This window comes from Bombus pascuorum, chromosome 7 (genome assembly GCF_905332965.1).
Source record: "Bombus pascuorum chromosome 7, iyBomPasc1.1, whole genome shotgun sequence".
Lineage (NCBI taxonomy): Eukaryota > Metazoa > Arthropoda > Insecta > Hymenoptera > Apidae > Bombus > Bombus pascuorum.
The window spans coordinates 12,191,726-12,211,820 of NC_083494.1; the positions used below are offsets into that span (position 1 = coordinate 12,191,726).

General features: G+C 32.2%; 1 protein-coding gene across 11 annotated transcripts in view; it reads left to right on the forward strand.

Moving 5' to 3' along the window:
- Window positions 1-20,095, forward strand: part of LOC132908706 (uncharacterized) — a 159,325-nt gene that overhangs the window by 87,206 nt on the left and 52,024 nt on the right. For 8 of the 11 annotated variants that reach the window (XM_060962943.1, XM_060962942.1, XM_060962948.1 and 5 more), the window contains one exon: window positions 17,773-17,830. The exons of the other annotated variants lie outside the window; for them this stretch is intronic. In XM_060962943.1, the coding sequence (XP_060818926.1) occupies window positions 17,796-17,830 (35 nt within the window). In that variant the 5' untranslated portion in view covers window positions 17,773-17,795. The remainder of the gene's footprint in view (window positions 1-17,772; window positions 17,831-20,095) is intronic. 11 annotated transcript variants of the gene reach the window in all.

Here is a 20,095-nt window from a genome sequence, read left to right on the forward strand (position 1 = left end):
GCAAACATAATAAAAACAATATTTAATATAACCATAACAAGCACATAACAAAAACAGAAATTTACACAAAAATACATGGTTGCTTTTACAATTTTACTTTCAGTCAGTATTTTCTTTTCAACCAGTTACTATTTCACGATTCACTCTTAGCACTATCCTCCACACAAAGTTGAAATTGATCTTACGAACTACTTTAACAAACTCATTCTCCAAACATTCAGTTTCCTCTGTTGTATTTATACTTCTTTTATCTGTGGTTTTCACTCCGCAGAGAATCCGAGCTTTATTACGCAGCATTATTACGTTTCATAAAGATACAATTTAGCAGCGTGTTAATAGAATTTTATATCTGGTCCGTGTCTGATCTTCGATGGAGCCAGTTGAAAGAACTTTATTCTTTCTTTATCTTTTTCGCGCAGTTTCATAGGTCAGTTTATTCTGTCGTTGAACCGAAAGACAGTGGCTCTTGTACAAATTGTCCTTTCGACGTGATGGCGCGATAAACCGACAGAATTGGATTTAATAGTTACTCGAGCTTTTATAGCGTTCCTCCGATGGTACTTCTTTATGATCACTTTCCGAAAGTAGCTCGGTATTCCAGGTGGTCGAAGCTTTTGTGGAAAAAAGGACAGACAAAATCAGCGAGACTTGGACAAAGAATATTCTGAATACTTAGAGAAGTTGTTTAATGAAACGATTATGTTAGTGAAACTGTTCTTGCGTACAAATTGCTTTTTTAAATTAATAGAAATACTTTTCCTTTCTTCGTAAAAACGACTAAAGTAATCAACTTCAGAGAAATTTTATAGATTTTCTTTTCATGGGAATTTTATAGATTTACATTGCGATTTAAATGATTTATTATAAAATACATTTTTTTGTTAAGAGGCTTGGATTATTTGTAATATGTCTGAATAAAAAATTCATGTTAAGTAAATTAAGATTTTCCTGAGAACTGAATATTTCCTGTAATATTTATTCCTTCTTTATTTTTATATTTAACACTCTGAGGACGTAGGTTATCAATAATTTCTGTAATACGTATACACGTACACGACCATGAAACGATTCTGCAAATTAATTTCGTTTCAGTTATTTCATCGAACTTTGATATTTTTATTCGACATAATAAATTACGATCCATTCTAATTTGGAGTGATTTTCTAATAAATTATTAGTTATTGACTCTTGTATGTATAACATAATGAAACACAGTAATAATATTATATTTATGACCACGTATTGTAATTTCATTTTCAAATAATTCATTGTTTATTAACGATACGTTTTAACGTTGCGCACATACCGTAAATTTAAAGTTACTTAAATTTAATATTTCGCAGATGTATATATTTTTCAAATAAAATCGTCCATTGTTAATTTTCAAATATCTAACAACTTCTTTTTTTTTTAGTAATTTTATTGTTTCAATTTTTTTACAAATTGCGATTTATCATTCAGAGTTGTTACATTTTTGCGACATTTATGTTTTATGATAAATGTATTATACTTAGTATTTTCTAGTTCATAGAATATCTCTGGGTTCGTTTTAACAGTTAATATCATAAGTTTTCCCTTTGGTATCATTACACAGAAAACTCTAGGTAACTTTAGACTAAAGTAACAAACGAAATATGGTAGTCAGATAACATGCAGAATATTTGGATAATGCAGTATTCTACTCTACGTTAAAAAATTTAGTAAAATTAGAAAAATAAAATCTAATATATTCTATGCCTCGTTATAAAATTTATTACGGTGGAATTGATAAAATTTGCATAAAATTTTACTTAGAACAATCAATCTCAGATTATTAATAATAACCTCATGTTTTATTATTATCATTTTTACTTACACAATCCATCATTTTTTTTTGCGTGTGATACAGTTTAAGGTAGGTTTTAGGTAACGCTCGTTAGTCATTTCTGTCAACTTTATACGTCACGATAAACGTAAAAAATTATATATTCTTACTTTCTTCATTTTTTTTAAATTTAATAGAACCAAACGAATTTTCGGTCCAGTTCTTCTTTTTCTGTTTTTCATGAAATTCTCCCTCGGAGAAAAAATGTGCACAGGAAAAGTACTCGAGTACTTTCCTCGAGCCAGCAGATTTCAACGTAGCAACGCTGTTTGTATTCGTTTTCGATGCGCTTTTCTCTCGCAAATAATGGTCGGGGACTCGCAACACGAACGTCAATAGAAGTGATATCGAGGTATAAAATGATTCGATCATTGTACGTCACATTTTACCACTTCACAATGAACATCGTGTTTTACCGTATTTGTCCTCAATTTTTGTAATATATTCGCGCGTTGACTGAAAATGAATGTCCGAAAGTTGATTAACTCTAAGAATTATCGGACTGATTATTATAAAACGATTGATTCATAATATTTTTATAGATATATTAAAAATATAGTTTATATCGTTTTCTTTTATAAATTTTATAAATTTTGTATATATTTTCAATGTTGTATTTTTCAATTTTCTCACTTTATCAACATTTTTCTAATCGTTAAGTTAAAAATGCTGAACGCTTGATTTTCGATTATCGTCCTTTTGCCCATTTCAACAAAGTTCGCTCTACAAAGATTCTTTCGAGCAATAGAATAAGTTTGATTTTTAATAACGTTTCTATTACTCATACATATCAATATTTGCGACATATTGACGTAACATAAATTTTTTTCCGTTCAACCAAACACAAATGAAATGGAATTTTCCCAATTTAATTCGGAGCTTTAAATTCTCACAAAGGATACTTTTCCCCTTGAATCGCACAGAATTTTTCCACTCGGAAGTCTATAGATTTACGATTCCAGATCGATTTCATATTAAGAACCAACAAGAGAAACAATATTTCACGCTCGAGAGGAACGACAGAATGATCGATGTGAACAAATCTAACGATTAAATCGTAATTCGTTTTCCCGTCAGAGAATGTTCCGCCTACGCTGCAGGCTGATTGTAAAAGTCAAATTCTTCGATTCGAAAAATAACTATATTTTGCAGAAAGCTGTTCCACAAACACGATCATCTGCCAACGTTGACTACGATGAGGAAAAAACGAGATGAAAGTTTCTCGAAACGCGCGATGCCAATGGAAAAAAAAAAAAGATGAAAAACCATCGTGACAGTGTTTGTTAAATCATGGTTTTATCTTATCCTCTCGTCGCATATACGTTTCGCGAAGCGACTATTCAAGTATTTATCGGTAAATTGTTCTTCCATATTACTTCTCGTCGTATTATCGATCTGTGGATTATTATGCATCGATGGGAAATTCAAAAGTGCAAAAATAAATGTAATTTATTAATTTTTACCGTCTTAGTAATTTTGTGGGGATCGATGATCGTTTGAGAGTAAAGCGAAACGAAAGAATCGGAAGATACGAGACATTTCGATTTATCGGAACAGTTGGCAGGCCTTTCTGCTCGAGTATGGCAATGGAAAACACGGAAAAAATTGTTCACGATCGAAAACCAGCTACTGTGTTTTATGGGCTTTTTTCGGAGAGCGTGGAAATGGATGGAATCTGATGAACGTGAAATGAAAATTCTTTCGTGGGAGTATATTGGGAATCGAGTTATAGCGTTTCCGAGCTTTGATAGCGACATGTTAGCTTTCGTATATATAAACAGCTTCGATTTTATATAAACTTTAAAATATCTGTGAAATATAATTAGATTATAAATTATAACAGAATATAATTGGCCTTTTGTCAATTAGAATTCCGTAAAACATTTCCAATCGTTTTCCTCCATATTCATTTCCTTCTTTATACGCAGTTTATCTTAATGAGTTTCTTCGCGAGCACAACAGGAATAATAGGCGGAACCTATAAATCACCGATAATTCAAAAACACTTGTGGAGAACGTTTATACGTGAAAAAGGTATCGAAAAACTACATTCATATTCTCTTCGAAATCCACGAAAAGCTTCTGGGTCATCAGATATAAAAATCCATTAAACTTCCGTCGCAATATTGATTTAGTAAAAAAAAAAACCTAAATCCCTTGTAAATGTTGTGGATAAAATTGCAAAGTCTCCTATTTGAATATGACAACACATATTATATGCAACTTTCAACAAATAAATGACTAGTCAATTTTTAATCTCGAGCAATCAACTCGAGCATTGTCTTACACAAATCCAATATTTCTCATATATGAGGATTAGACATCAAGAGGATTGTTTAACTATTAAAAAGTTCCAAAATTAGTAAAAATTAGTAAGTTATCTATTGACAAGACCTCTCAACACTTAGAGCATTACCAAAGAAACTTGTTAAGAATTATACCGGGTTAAATGAATATTATATATTAATGGAATAATGTACTAGGATCATGTTAGAATCATTATATTTGAATTGAATTTATTTAAAAATGTAAAAATCACCAACATAAATTTTTTAGTCTAGATGTTTGCAACTTTTTCCTTTCACTAGACTCACTTACTCTTTTTCCTCATTATTGCACTTATATTGATTATGGTTAAGAACAATCATGACACTGTTCATAACAAATGCTCATTACTATATCCAGGCTAATTTAACGTAAAAGAAATTGCTATCTAAATTCCATTTCTTCATTAATCTGCTATGAAACTATACATTTGCATAAACATCCGCAGTCTGATCATGACATATTTATTGATAAATTCATCTTTTTTGTAAGAAGAAAATGCTTGTACATGTATAAAGTAGAGTATATATATATGAATATACTCACTCTTTTAATGACCAGCAATTTTTGGTTTCGATTACGGAGTCTTTACTCGTCTCCAATTTTCAGATATCCTGTCAAAACAAACTGACAAAAAGCTATCCTGATGGGGAGCGCGTTAAGTGACTCTGTTCAAAGTTCCGTTGGCGCAGCACGTGCGGAAGTTAGTCACGTCGTCAGTCACCTTTGGAATCGAATCCTTGTACTTATTTTTCCCTGCTCCCGTTTTTTGCTCTCTTTTTTCCGCGATTCTCTTCCACGTGACACAATTTCGAGAGAAGCTTTTTCATTCCTGACAGTTTCAACTGCTTTCCTGCTCTTTTCTCTCTTCTTTCATCTTGCTCCCTCTGAACTAGATACACGAAAGTTCCGATAATCAAATTTGATTTACGCTTAGATCGTTTGATAACTGTATCTTCGTTTCGCGCCGAATATTAGCTTCATCTGGGATTCAAGTTTCGATTGATTCTTGGCAAACGAATCCACTTGCTTTAACCAGGTAAATTTATATAATTATATACTTTGAACTAAAATTATAGGTGCAAAAGTGCAACATAATTTGCCAGGATATCTAAATTAAAGAAAAACTAATAATTTTTAAATAAAATTGTTATAGCTGACTACAAAAAAATTTTATATAATAATATATTATATTATTATAAAAATTATGTCCACTATAATATTCAATAAGCGAAAGACACTATTAAATAGGTAAATTTGCATAATGAATTTGTAAACAAAATTTTGCATCAACATTTTTAATTTAGTTATCAGAATACTCACCAACCTAATTAGAGACAAAATTACCATACTTCTCTTTGATCTCTTTCATAATAGCCAACCGAATATTCCAACCCATGTTATATTATCATTATTTATTTTCGAATATCGATCCATTCCATCATTCCATTATTATCCAATTTTTTCCCAGTACAATAAACAAATTCCATGAAACCACCAAATCGATAAGACGTGTACGTTTCTCTGAAATTCAGTCAATTTTTATTGTTTACCTTCAAGATTGACTTATCAGTCTCTCTTTCTCCTTTTTCTTTTCTCTTTTCCAAACGAGAAACATTTCATGCATGGTTTATCCGGCAAAGGATATTACATTGATTTTAATTAAATAGTCACAAAGGGAAAACGATTTCGGCCGATTCTTTATACGAGTGAAAGCTGGACCGGCCTCGCACGTTATCATTTAACAGAGGTTGCTTTCATCGACACTCACCTGCTGCCGAATTTGACTTTCAAATTCGAACCGGAAACCTCGTTCACTGGGCTGTTCTTCCTTTATCCGATTGATGGAAATTCCTCTTTACAGTCTTACTATGGTACTCGTTGACGCGTAACGTACGATCCTCGAAAACTTGCCACGGCTTGTTCATGAAAACGAAAATCTCTGTTCGGAACAACGGGGAGAAACGAATAATGTTTGAAAATACAGAGTGTTCCGATATTTTCGAGTTAAACTTTGTCAGGATGTTTTATGAGTATAAATAAAAAAAAATTTTTATTCAAACATAGGTCGTTGAAATTTCTGTTAAAGTAATTTATAATAAAGATTACAAAAAGTTGGTCACAACTGGACTGCGGATTTTTACGCATGTATGGGAAATTTAAAGTTGCAAGAATGTACGTAATATACAAAAATATAAAAATTATTCGAAGTGAAGTACTCAGCTGTTAAAACACGTAATGGGAGAAATAAATCTTCGTGTTGGTTCCGCTCCTGGTTAGTTACGTTAATAAAAGTATGAAATTGTATAGAAATTCGCAGTTTAGTTGTGACCAAAATAAGTAAAAATATGTAAAGAAGACAATACATATTTATCTATTCGGATTCACGTCATTATGCAAATATCTAGTCAATTCTTCGTATAAAAAAAGAAAAGAATTCTAATCTCAGTTTGCTCGAAATACATTCACTTTGGTATCTGAATTTAATTGAAATATCTCGAAGCACGTATAAAACGAACTTCCAACCGCATTTTGTTTTTTCTTTCAACAAGAATTGCAGCATCGTAATGGCGAAGCGTAAATTCATACTTAAAAGTTGCCATACATCTATATCAGCGTTGAAATGTTCTACCATTTGAATATTAATTACGAATTTCATGTGCGTCTAGTAACAAAATCGTATATTGTTCGTTTAATTCTGCACGGAGAGATTTGATTTTCCAGAAATTCTTGCTTACGATTTGCCACACCATACAAAAAGTGATTTATGTAACTGGAACAACTCGTATCTCTTTTCTGATTGCAATTAGAAAAAAAAAAGAAAAAAGAAGAAAAATGGCAGAGATGGGAAATGAATGGTTCAAGGAAGAGTACATTTCCATAACCATATTTCTTCACAAATGCTATATGAGGATGTATATGCGTTGCAAAGAAATTATGCGCATTTTTTCGGCAACACCGGGAAAATAAATATAGAGAAATATTTCATCGTCAGTTCGTGTGTTTCTATAATAAATCAAGTTTACGCAATTTCACTCGAACGAACGAAATTCCATACGCTGCGGTCAAGTATTGTACATGCAAATATACGCATTTAAATTGTCAGACGACGAAAAGAATAGCGAGAAATAAATCCTTAATCTGCCTTAAATAACTTCTCCCTTGTTTATTTACTTGCACAGAACGATCTTCGATCACAGCACAACGTGTTCAACCCTTACATAAGAACCTCTTGTATATTTTCAATTTCCTCTGCCCCCATTCCTTCCACCAATTCCTCTCCATTTCGTCTCACATCGCATCCAATAATACCTTCATTCTGTACTCACGAACCTCGCCAGGCTACCAATGTCTTCGAGTACTTTATACGTTTCGCGAGATGATAATAAAGCCCGAATTCCGTTGATATTCAACATCCTATTTGCACCGTAAACGCAATGATAGAGCCAAGATTCCAACAGGCATTAGTGCCATTTTTCTATCTATGGCGATCTTCGTCAGCTGCAGATCTCGTCGATAAATTATTCTCGAAACGTATTCCGCGAACGTTCGGCGACTAACAATGGGATCACGTTCGATATAGGTACCATTGAATTCCAGTTAAATTTCAATACGATAGTTTCAATTCGTGATATTTTAACGATTAAACTCAAAATATTTATACGCATCGATCATACAGAAATATCTTTGAAAAAATGAAAATACACTGTACTATAAGTATTAGGATACCTACTGATATTTGATATAAATTAAATGCTATTCACTGCTCTTATTCTCTAGCTTTTTCATTATGTACCAGTCGTTTCATTTGCAATATATATGAGCTTTTTAATATCAAACATTAAACGAAGTAAAATTTTCTTAGGAGTTCTCCAAATAGCGTAAATCTCTAAAAAAACAGTACGTGTTCTAATACTTCATGGCCATTGTGTATCTTCGAATATAAAGTTCGTACTTAGCAAATTCACCAAATGGATAATAACAGATTTCTAAAGAATCCGTTTATGAAAAGGTATAAGATACATATTTATATCGATATCTGTCATAATGAAAAATAGCAAAAGGTTTTTAAAGTATTTACAAGTAATTAAAAATTTGATAGATAAATTCAAGCTTAGTTGCAACACACTCGATCCCACTGTTATCCATGGCACTTTCGTTTAACTCGCTCGTTCTACTCCATTTCTTTCTTTACCTTCCTTTCTCTCTCTTGTTTTTCCCCCTTTTTTTGCTGTGATCCATAGACATAAATCCACCGGTAGGAAGAAGGAAAACGATATTAGCGTTCCTTCCGCTCTAGGGAATTCCAAGAAACCCTCGTTTTCTTCCTTTCTCTTTCCGTCACTCTAGTCTTCAGCTGCCAGTTTCCAGCCTCTCCTCTGTTTCCTCGGCCTATAACACAACGCACAACCCTCGTTGCTATGGGAATACCCTGTTCTTCGCTATTGTTCGGCTTTAGACTAACGATGCGTGTGATTCTCCCTTTTTACATTATTCTTCATTTTCTTCTTGTACGTTTTGTTTCGGCGTTTCTTTCTAGTTTTCACATTATATCAACGTTCCTCGATATGTTGTTTTTTATTTGCTCGTGGATTATTTAAAGGGTGGGGATTGATATTTCGTTTTAACTTGATTTATAGGTCGGTTGGTTTTGTATGTAATTGATAAATGATTATTGATTTTTGGTTGCTATTAATTGTGTAAAATAATTAAACATCATTAAATTTGTGGATCGTGCAATACAAGTTTCACTGTGTTATATTATATTTGTCTATATTATGTGAAATTGTGTAATATATTTTTTCAACTCTCGTTAGTAGTAAGTATTTCAATTTAAGTTAGTTATTAGAAACTGATAGATTCGAACGAATTTCGAATTAATTTAGTTCGCTTAATATGTTTGTTCATTATATAGATAAATTTATAGACGGATTATGCTTGATTATGTACAATACACTGATTTTATATGCTATGCGGTCGTATTGGATATTTTATGGTAGTAACTATAAGATTTTTAAGTCAAAATGGGAAAAGGAAGGAAATAAAAAATGGGAATTAACTTTTTAAGAGACTAAAACCAATAAAAATTATTTTCAAAGCAAGTAGTAAAAAATATTTAATGTTATGAAACGAGTATATTTCAACATCTACAAAATCATTAATCGGGACATGACCTAAAATATTTCCACGATATCGTGGCTTCCACTTTTATTTATCGACGTATTCAACATCTTGTAATAAATTTTATTGTCCATTCAATTAAAAATTAATTTACCAATATTGTAGGAAACGTTGTACAATTAAATGTCATAACCAGCGTATGTATGTTATTTGGAATGAAAATTCCAATATCTAACATTTTTATCTATTTTTGTTTCGTCCAATTTTATTTATTTACAACGTTCCGTTATTTTACAAAGGATTTAAATATAATCAAAAATTGATTCACAAATTCCGTGAATAATACAATATAACTCATAACAATAGCTAATACATTTAATGAAAATTTGAATAATTAAATAACGAGCTTGCAAGAAACAGTATATTCATCTTTCACTTGTTACCTTATTTACAAATTAATGTGTTCTATATTTACTTCAAACAATGAAAGGATAAAAAGTATAAAGATAAATCAAGCTTAAAGGGAACAACGTGACAAAGACCAGCGTCTTATCCGATACGGTCGTAATCTACTTAAAGTGCAGGTATCCTCAGATAGGTGAACAGATTGTTCTGTTTCGCTAGAAAATTTGCAAAACCTTAATCTTAAAAAAAAATCAATCACCTTAGCTTATTGAACAAGAAATTCTTATCTTGTTACATAGAAATTTATTTCATTATTCAAATATGAGGCCAATAAGGAACATTTTTTCCTGAAAATAGCTTAACATTAACGCCAATTAACTTACATTGAAAATGAACTATTCCATATTTCTCCTTCATTAAAATCGCATCAGAGAATTTTGTATATCGTATTTTTCATTGTACTCGTTTCGAACAATGGAAACGTCAATAACGCATCGAAACGAGAGGCTGGAAAGCATTTATCGCTTATTATTATGCTTTTTACATGTTCGAATTTTCTGGTGGTACTGTGACTAGGAAACAAGGCTATTCAAAGTAACTCGTCACGATAATGATACACAAGGATATCCTTTAGTACTATATGGCGTGGTTGAATGTTGATATAGTGACGTATTATAGAGAAACGAGCGGATTTTCGTGAATTTTCAGTAGATTTTCGATAGAGTGAGTAGTAGTGCACAAACGTAAATGAAAATTTATTGAGTGTACTGGAAGTGGAACACTGCCAGCTGATTGGTTAATCCGCTTCGTGTCAATTGACGTCACGGCGAATGGAATCACCTGGATATTCACCGCCAGCTAAAATTTTTGGACAAATGTACCAGAGACAATAACATCGTATCGCAGCATTTTACTTTGGAAGCTTGTTAATATCCTAACAAAAGAAATAATAATTTTTTGATATAAGAACATACAGAAAACAATTTTTCAATGAATTTTGAGAAAGAGTTCAACCGTTTTGGAACGTTAAATTTTGGTAAAATATTGTAACAATGCCAATCTACCAATATTATAATTTATTTTCTATTTACATCTAACATATATGTGTAATAATTAGACTCCTGATTTTTATGTATTTAAGAGAAATTTGAAGATGGCAGTGTTTAATAGGCAAAATAATTTTCTACTTAAGTTCCATTTTTTAATTATATTCATATAAACGTGAATTAGTGACGATTTAATAATAAAACAAATTTGCAAATTGTATAAGCAGATATGATACAAGTATGTTCATTAACTTTCATTTTAAATTATTTGTCTATATTCGCACCAACTTGTCAAGCTTAATTATCTTATGATCAAGTCGACTAAATAATTCCGACATTAATAGAGATTTTGCGACAGAGCTGGTGTTCGTCGTCCATCAGAATTCCTTCGAATCCGTGGATTACATTGTTCTTCGCCCACACCTGCGAACGCTTATGCAATTGCGGCAAATTCATCTGGTCTTATTTCGTAACTGTCTGAAATCTCACAGCACACGCGTCTAGCTAGTAAACAATTTAACGTACTTTGCTGGAATGTGCGGTAGAATGAAATTATACAACATGCTCCACGATTCTCGAAGGAGTTCCATTGAGAGGAAACGCGCGGACAGATTCATTTTCACGGTCATTTAGATCTCCTCTTAGAATACAATCAATCTTCTCTGAATAGTATTGTCACGTACTAGTGTACAAGTTACTTTATGTAAGATGATACACTCAAACGAAAGGGTATTCTACATCGAGCGGAAATTTCAATGAAATAGATGAGAATGTCCTTTGAAAAAATGTTTTCGAGAAAAGAGTGTGAAATTCGAGTTTGTTGACTACATGAATCGAATAGGTGAATTTATTATTAGAGAATATTCGATAAAACACAGCGTGGTTATTGAGAAAAGATGTCCTCAAAGAATTAATTCGGGAGAAAGTTTGATAATTCGAAGACAAAAGTCTGCTGGAATTACCTTGCTACCTTTTATGGTAATGACTCGGTGAATAAAATGGTCGATTGCTTATGTCCTTATCTGTCGAAAATGATGGCCGGTCGTAAAAATAAAGTAGGCCGTAAAATAATTTCGAAAACGTTTTATTAGCTTTGTCCTTCGGATTTAAGAGCCACTTGTGGCTCACCAGCTATGTGCACATCGATTGTTGTTTCGATAGTATGATCAGGTATGATCGAAAATTCATAAAGTGTTCAAAAGAAGCGAAAACACTTGAACAAGAAATTTTCTAACTAATAACGTTGACGAATTGACGAGTTTGGCATCTCTAAAGCTCCATTTCTTAGACGATAAAATGCATGGAAATAATTCCAAGAATAAAAAGATTCGTAATGTCTCGTTGATAAACTTTTATCGAGAGATTTACGAATATTTTTAAATTTTGAAATTGGGAAAAAACTTTGACAAAGTTAATTATCATGACAGGAAAAATTTCAAATGAGATTGCAATATTCACATAAAATACCAAAACATAATTAATAATAAATAAATGTGAATGATTAATAAAATAATACGATTCATAATTTTCCATTGAGAAAGCTTCGAGGAAGTTTAATCTAATCTTTTTCTAAGAACAAACGAATCTGTACAAAATTCTTTTCTTCAATGTTGAACGTCCAAGATACACTTTTTTTCCCGTAAAATAAAGCTCACTCGCTCGGATGTTGTTTTAACGTACGTTACCCAGTTTCTTGCGCGCAAAGGGGTTAATTTCATCTGTTCGATCGTGAGACTGGCCTCGAAAGAAACTCGCGAGGATCCGTCTGAAAATACCAGAAACTGCGTGCTGTTCTCGTTCTCTCTTGATCTATCTATCTCTGTAGATGAGTTTTTTCGAACGATGTTAGACGAGACACTTTCCAGATTACTTTCGAGGATGGATTTTATTAAACTGTGGAGCTAGTCAGCGGAGATGCAAACAAGTCTTGCAATTTAGCAGAGAGAAAATATCCTGCTGTAACGGTCCTGCGGAAATATCGTTTATTTCTACAAAAATACAATCACCGTAGTGTCCGTCGCGTCGGGAAACAAATTTTCACTACCTCGAAGAAATAGATTCTCGTTTTTTGAGGTCACTTTTAAAAGCTTCCATGTTTAACGTGTTTTGATCGTTAATCATATCAATCGTACAATTATAAGAAAAATCAAAGCTTCAGAAGTATGTCTTATTCTAGCAGAAAAAGAATTAAGCACATAATTCTTGTAAGAAATACACACAGATATTCGACGTAAGAAAACATAGAGAGAACTTTTGTCTGGTTAATTTTAATAAAAGAGAAGTATATTAATTCTGAATAAAAAGTATAAAATCTGATCAAAAACTAATTGACACCTCTCAGACTAGACAATATAATCAATGTCGGATGACGATAATACAATCAGTGTAGGATGACAGAGTCATGACAAATTAGGCAATCGCTCGAGTTCATCACTTGTCGTTTATTTGTCAATTAAAAGAGATACGTAGTTTAAAAAATTGTAGCCCGGCCGTAGCAATCGATCGTTCGATACCAAACAACGCGTTTGTGTAATGTTCAACGAATGGACGAGCATCAGCAGCAGAATTAATGTCGTGCCATGAAATGTCGAATATATTCATCGTGTGACACGTGGATGTCCCACCGGCTGTTAATGCAAACCGCTATACGATGTCATATCACGGCCAAATTATTGCAAGCCGTGTCGTGTTTATTAAAAAGCTGTTTACAGCTTCCGCCTAGCAGTTCGTATAATTCGAGTAAAATTTCGCAAGTTGCGAATTACAAATTTTTTAGTTGAATTATTGTATATAGACTAACGGATTTTTACACGATTATATAATTTTGGAAATATAATTAAAGAAGTGGAATTTATACAAGAATTCTTTTGTGTATTAAATATCGTATGATAGTAAGTACTTTATTTTGCATATTTTTATATATCTCCTTGTATCTTTATATTGTCTGTATTTAGCAGAATTTTAGAGTTTGAAAGTTGTAACACATTCGCTATGTAAGTCGCGGATTTGACACTTTCTTTAAAATAGGTGCACAGAATTTTTTATTATTACCTTTGTTTAATATTATGTGTATTTACATCTTAATATTCATTTGCCAACATTTATTTATTTTATTAAATCCTCGAAAGGTTGACGTAATTCTGTATTTTTAAAAAGCCCCTACAAAGCTACGCAAAAGCTATTTAAAAAAAACTTTCAAATCTGTGTCCGATCAGCCCACGTCCTATAATCCCACATCTGACTTAAATATCACCGCCGTAAACATAGAAAATGAACGACGATATTGAACGATGCGAAATTTCGAGGTTCGTGCGCACGCTCGAGCGAATTCTTCCAACGAGATTGATTTTTAACTGATTTCAGACCAGCTGAATTACGTTCACGCGTTAATTGCGTTTACCAAGGCCGGCGTAGGTTGGAATATGAAATCATGATCCGTAAAGGGAGCCGACCACGCGAATTTTCTTAAGGGAGAATCTTGAGTAGGGCAATTTTAAATCCGGTCGTATGCTAATTCGACCGGTCATCAACAAAAGGGGTGGGAAAAGGAAACGGAATCTGAGGGGTAGATTAAAGCAGTTTCCTGAGTATAATTTGATAATTGGGAATTCCAAATAAATTTTCTCGCAGTAACGACTGACGCTTCTGGAAATTTCCAAACTTTGCAGAGTATAATGTAATAAATATTGTAAGATTGCGAGAATTATTTATATAGTACGGAATTCTGCAATCTGTTACATGTCAAGAAATTATCATTACCTGTTATTAAATTATTATGTAAGAAAATTCAGATAACTTGTGAGATAAATTTTGCAAATTAAACGTTACTGGAAAACTTGCCCTGAACCATTGTTTTGAATAAGAAAGTTTGTAATGGTGTTACACGGTCGGTTTACAAAAGAGGCATGTTGAATACTCTTAGTGGGATCTTGGATGGAATTGTTGCAAGTTGTTGGCTGTATTATGATGTGAATTGGAAGTTTGGGATTACATTAGTGTTTCGTTCCATCTGTTGTTATTATTTAGTTTGCATTTCCTGTATCTAAGATAATTTTTAACAACTACTAGCTTCTGGAACAAGTCGTTGCTTCAATGTAAAATTTGATATCTCTTGTAAATGGAATCGTGGCTTAAATATATTCACAGGAATAAAAATTAAGCGACAAGGATCCAAGTTTGAATTATTGAAGATTGTGAATTATTTTAATTATAATCTTCGTTATAAACGAGAAAATTTTTGAAATAATAAAGCTGTGGCACAGCTTTAAGAAAAGATACCAATTAATAATAATTTCTATACAGTTTATAGAAGTTTAAATCATAGTTATATAAGTTTATAGTTAATCATAGTTATAATAAGTTTTTATTCATATTGTTCCTGTTGAAGTTCATATTATTTCAAACTATAAAACAAATAAAATGAAAGATGAAGCATTAGACAAATGCTATTATTAAAAAATGCTTAACCCTTATGTTGCCACGTAGAATAAATACATGTAACATAATGAATTGCAGTACAATTTTGTATAATTAAAAAAATATTTTCTACGTTTTATTAATTTACATTTTTAACAATTTGAAAAATATGTTTAAAATTCGTACGAAAATTAAACCTAACTGTCTTCTAATTTATTTTACAAACTGCTCTTCGTAAGTACAAAATAGCATCAAATTATTTTTATACTGTGTTTTATGTACTTAATGTCTTGCCTGCCTGATACACTTTGAAAAGCAAAGTACTACAAACCCCTATACTACAAGCAAAACATCGTCTTTTGTCTTGTCTCGAGGACTATTTTTAACTGTGGCTCGAGAGCCAGTGATTTATAGCCAACTTGGTAGGGTGCATCTTGTCTAGAAGTTATTTTATCTTTCTGCTCCAAAGCCTTTCCAGTACAACAGCCTCCGATGATGCTTTTTTTATGATGGAACGAATAAATCAATTTTTTCGATTTCTACCAACATTCACATTTCGTAAAGACGGGACAAACAAATTCTAATTTCAGTCTATTTGAGTTTAACAAGTATGTTAGCAATTATCGTGTAACTTGTTTCAATCACAGGAACAACAAGTTTTGCTTTATAATTATGATAATTAAAAGCTTCGTTCATTAAAAGCTCGTTGCAGACATTAACAATCATCACAAACAGTATACAGAATATTTTTTAAAAATAGGATGGGTTCCTTGGGTAAATTGTAGACTACGTTGCAATATCAATCATAAAATTAGGAAATACAAAAGCATGTCACTTTTATTATTGATTCTTTGGACTATTGTTCATCGAATCCTATTTTTTATCGTCAGAAAATTTCTCAAATTCCAGGGAAATGTAAAACGGACAAAGGAAGATTTTTCAAAAATATTAAAGCCCTTTTTGTTGCGTGAAACCAAAGCAAAATCTATCTATCGAATATTTTTATCATTGACGATACTTCTATTCTTTTTGACAAAATTTTATCGTATTATTAAAATTGTTAATAATAATTCAATTACTATACTACGTATTCTTCATTCAATACATACACGAGAAAGATTATACTATAGGAATTTGCGAATTTGTATCCTTCAAACAAAAGGATTTCTCTGAAAAAAGTATTATTCTTAATAAAATATTTCCAACGCTTTTATCCTAACGCAAATTTGAAACTCATGAATTTTTTATGGAACACTTTACAAGCCGAACAGGCTGTGGCATTAATATGGAAAACCAGTGGCTGGTTAAAAACTGAGAAAAGGATTGATGGAAGGATAACGCAAAGCAACGGAAAACTTCGAGTCAGGAACTTTCACGTGGTTGGGAAATTCACATGGCGCCTTATCCGTTATATTTTCATAAATCCTTAAAGTTTTTCGGTTTGCAGTGGCGAGGGTAAACGAGACCAAGCATGCAGTGGAATTCGTATTCATTTCAAAGTTCCGTTGACCTTGAGTAGAAGTCCCACGACGAAACCCCAAGGTTACATAAATCGTCCTTTCTCTTCATTCCATGAGAATATTACACGACACCCTTGCGTCACTGCTTGCTGAATTATGAACGTTCTGAGTAAATTATAAATTCGAAAGATTAATAGAGGGTTTCGCCTAAGGAGATTTACACTGCCGTGTCAGCCAGTTGTTATGAATCACTTGCTTTAATCCTTTCAAGGTCTTTGTTTAACAATATGATATTAGAATCTGTAATAAGTTGGTCTGCTTCTAAATGTTACATTTTCAAGGATATTAAAGAAACGTTACTTACAGTGGTTAAAATACTCGAACATTTACCATAGGAAATTTTTATGTCTACTTATATCGTCTACCTACGCTACGTAAAATATCTTGAAATTATCAAGAACACGACTATCGTGATAAAATTGGTCTTTGAAGTCAATCTGAGAATGTGTATAGAAGTTACAATATACTTAGCATAAGCATATAACCATAGTTTAATAGCAACTCGGTCGATGTCGTAGATTACGTTTTATAATTTTTGGAGAAAGTTTGTCTTTGGGATTGTATTATTTGATGATAGCGATGAAGGGGAATGCACATTATGAGTCGTTTATTATGTCAGAATTAGGATCATCGATTATTTCTATTAGATTATTCTCAAGCAAAATAGATAATATTCTTAACAATTGCGAAAATAAGAAGCTTTACATAATTCTGTAACAAAGAGAGTTTTATAGAAATGTATGCAATTGAAGTACCATAACTATGTTATACAAAGATCGCAATTTCTTAGCATTTTATTTTCTAATACAAATACCATGTTATTCGTTCATTATCTGTACCTGTTCCATCGATGGTAATGGAACAGGTTTTCGAAACAAACAGGCTATTTATTTTAGAAAGTAGGTTTTCCAAATAAACAGGCTATTTACCGTTGCAAGTGACGTGGTTTACGTGGGACACGAGGTGTCGAGGAGACTCATTACTTCTGTTCAACCATATTTCCATTGTAGGTTTCGAAGGACTTCGTGGAAAGAGGAGAAAAAAAACTATTTTTGTGTGTATGTATCTTTTGCAGGTCGGCCAGATCCTTGCCATGCGATGTCGTTGCAGAACCCCAGACTTCGACATTACAGGTCGAATCGTCAGACCAGATACAGAATTTAATACAGATTTGTTCTCGTTTTTGAGAATCGTTTTCTGACAGTTTTATTAATACGCTGATCGATACGAGGGCAGACACGCGGCTGTATTTTATATATTTCGCTCTTTCTCTATCTTCCTCTATCTTTCTCTTTCATTTCCTTTTCTTCTGTATAGTATTTTAATAATCGTGCACAGGATGCGGTACAGATAGAGTGATTTTTTCCAGGTACAATTAAGTGGAAAATCTGTAAACTGTATTTTAGAAGAAATTGTCTAACGTCTTAGACTTGTATCGCATAAAAATATGATTCGGTCTGACCTATGTTGTTATTTTCACTTAAAAGATTCATTTCAAAGATTATTCTTTCGTGAATGGTTCCGAGTAAAATGCACTTTGTTCGAGGCATGGAATTTTACAAATCGAAGGTTTTTAGCATTGAAAAATTCTCTTCCATATCAATGACAGTTTTGGCAATGAAATAAACGAAATTTTAGAAATTATAGATCGTCTGATTTTTTTCCTTTGACAAAGAAATTGTAAAATCATAGGAAAGAAATTGTAACTTGTCGCTTTATTAATATTATTACTGGTGTCACTAGTTGTTTAATATTATTTTATATAATTGTTCAACAAAATAAAAACTCGATAAAATATCGGTAGGATATTCTTGGAAATTGTATAAAATGCTTGAGAGAATATCCCGTTTGCATGGAGATCGTGCAACATTTTCTAAATCCGATAACGTACTTACTTTAGCGGGCTTATAGAATGCTCACAGAATGGTTATGGCAAGCTTTGGTGCAAGTTAAAAGAGAACAATAGCAAAATGTGCTCAACTCCAGAATTCTATAATACAGAAAACTTTGACGTAAAAGCAGTTTTTTCTTTGCTTTTCAAAGATTCTTTCAATTCCATCAAACAACTAAGAGCGTAAAAAGAAAAATTCAATCTTTGTCTCGAAATAGTTCAATATCCACTTGAACGTATTCATACGATAACAAACGTTCACAATTACTAGAGTTCTTTTGTATAATTTTCCGATTAACGATATTAGTGACAATTTATGAATTATACATTTTTTGTAATTCTATAAAAATTATTAGAAAATCAGATTGCTTTTAACTACAATAACTTACTTGAAAAGCTACATTTGTTTTATTACAAATCTTGTTGCTGTTACATGAAGAAATTTATTAATACTAATCATTTATAATCCGTAATTATTAAAATTTCATCAATAATATTAGTTCAATTGTACCTGCAAAAGGATCTAGAGTATAAAAAAAATTTACAAAGGTATGAATTTCCATGTTACAAATTTCACTGCAAACGTCACATTAAATTAAAAGGATCGCGATATCTCTAATGATTAAAATACTTTCTATCAGTAATAATGAACTCCTATTTTTATTTTCGATCATTTTGGTAACTTTTTAAGCCTTCAAATCTTCTTCTTACGATCACTGTAAACTTTCATAAATTAACAATATATAAATATAAGACAAAATAGATTATCGTAATACGATTTTTGAAATGAATATATCTTTCTTTTTAGTCAGAACTGCATCGCAAATTGAACCATACTCAGTAACCATTAGGTACTGTCTATTTTCGCCATTTTCAACACGATTTTCCTCAAAAACATATTACATATTTTCAACTTATTGTACCATCATGAATTGTCTTTTATCTGCTTAAAAATTTGTTCCATGACCTGTGCACGAACTAGATACAAGAGTACACATGTGCATAAAACGTCTACGATATATCTGGTTTCCGCTGCATCCACGCTTTTGGTATGACGCTGGCTGCGTGAACGCCAGCTCTGTAGTTACACATCTGCGTCACTGTACCTCCATATTGTTGGAGCGTTGCTCCATTTAGCGACCGTTTTCGTGGCACATCCGTAAACCGGGAGTATTTTTCAAAAGAAACGAGCAGGAGCGTGTCCTGCTGATTAAATCTGCTTTCAGACACGCTCCTACTCGGATTTTCCGCTTTACGTTTATAACGTTGTTGTGAGTTACCACGTGACAAGTATCGTAGAAGTATTATTTGTTGATCAGTAAGTAAGAGTCGATCGAGCAGGAAGTTGATGGAGATTAAAGATGAATATTTTAATTTGAGGAATTTTCAGAATTGTAAATTTTCTGCGAAACGAGTGGTTTTGTTTGTAGTTTATTTTAATTTGTTTGTTGCAATAATGTTTTTATGTTTCTAAAATAAAACACGGAAAAATTGCTTCAACTCCGTA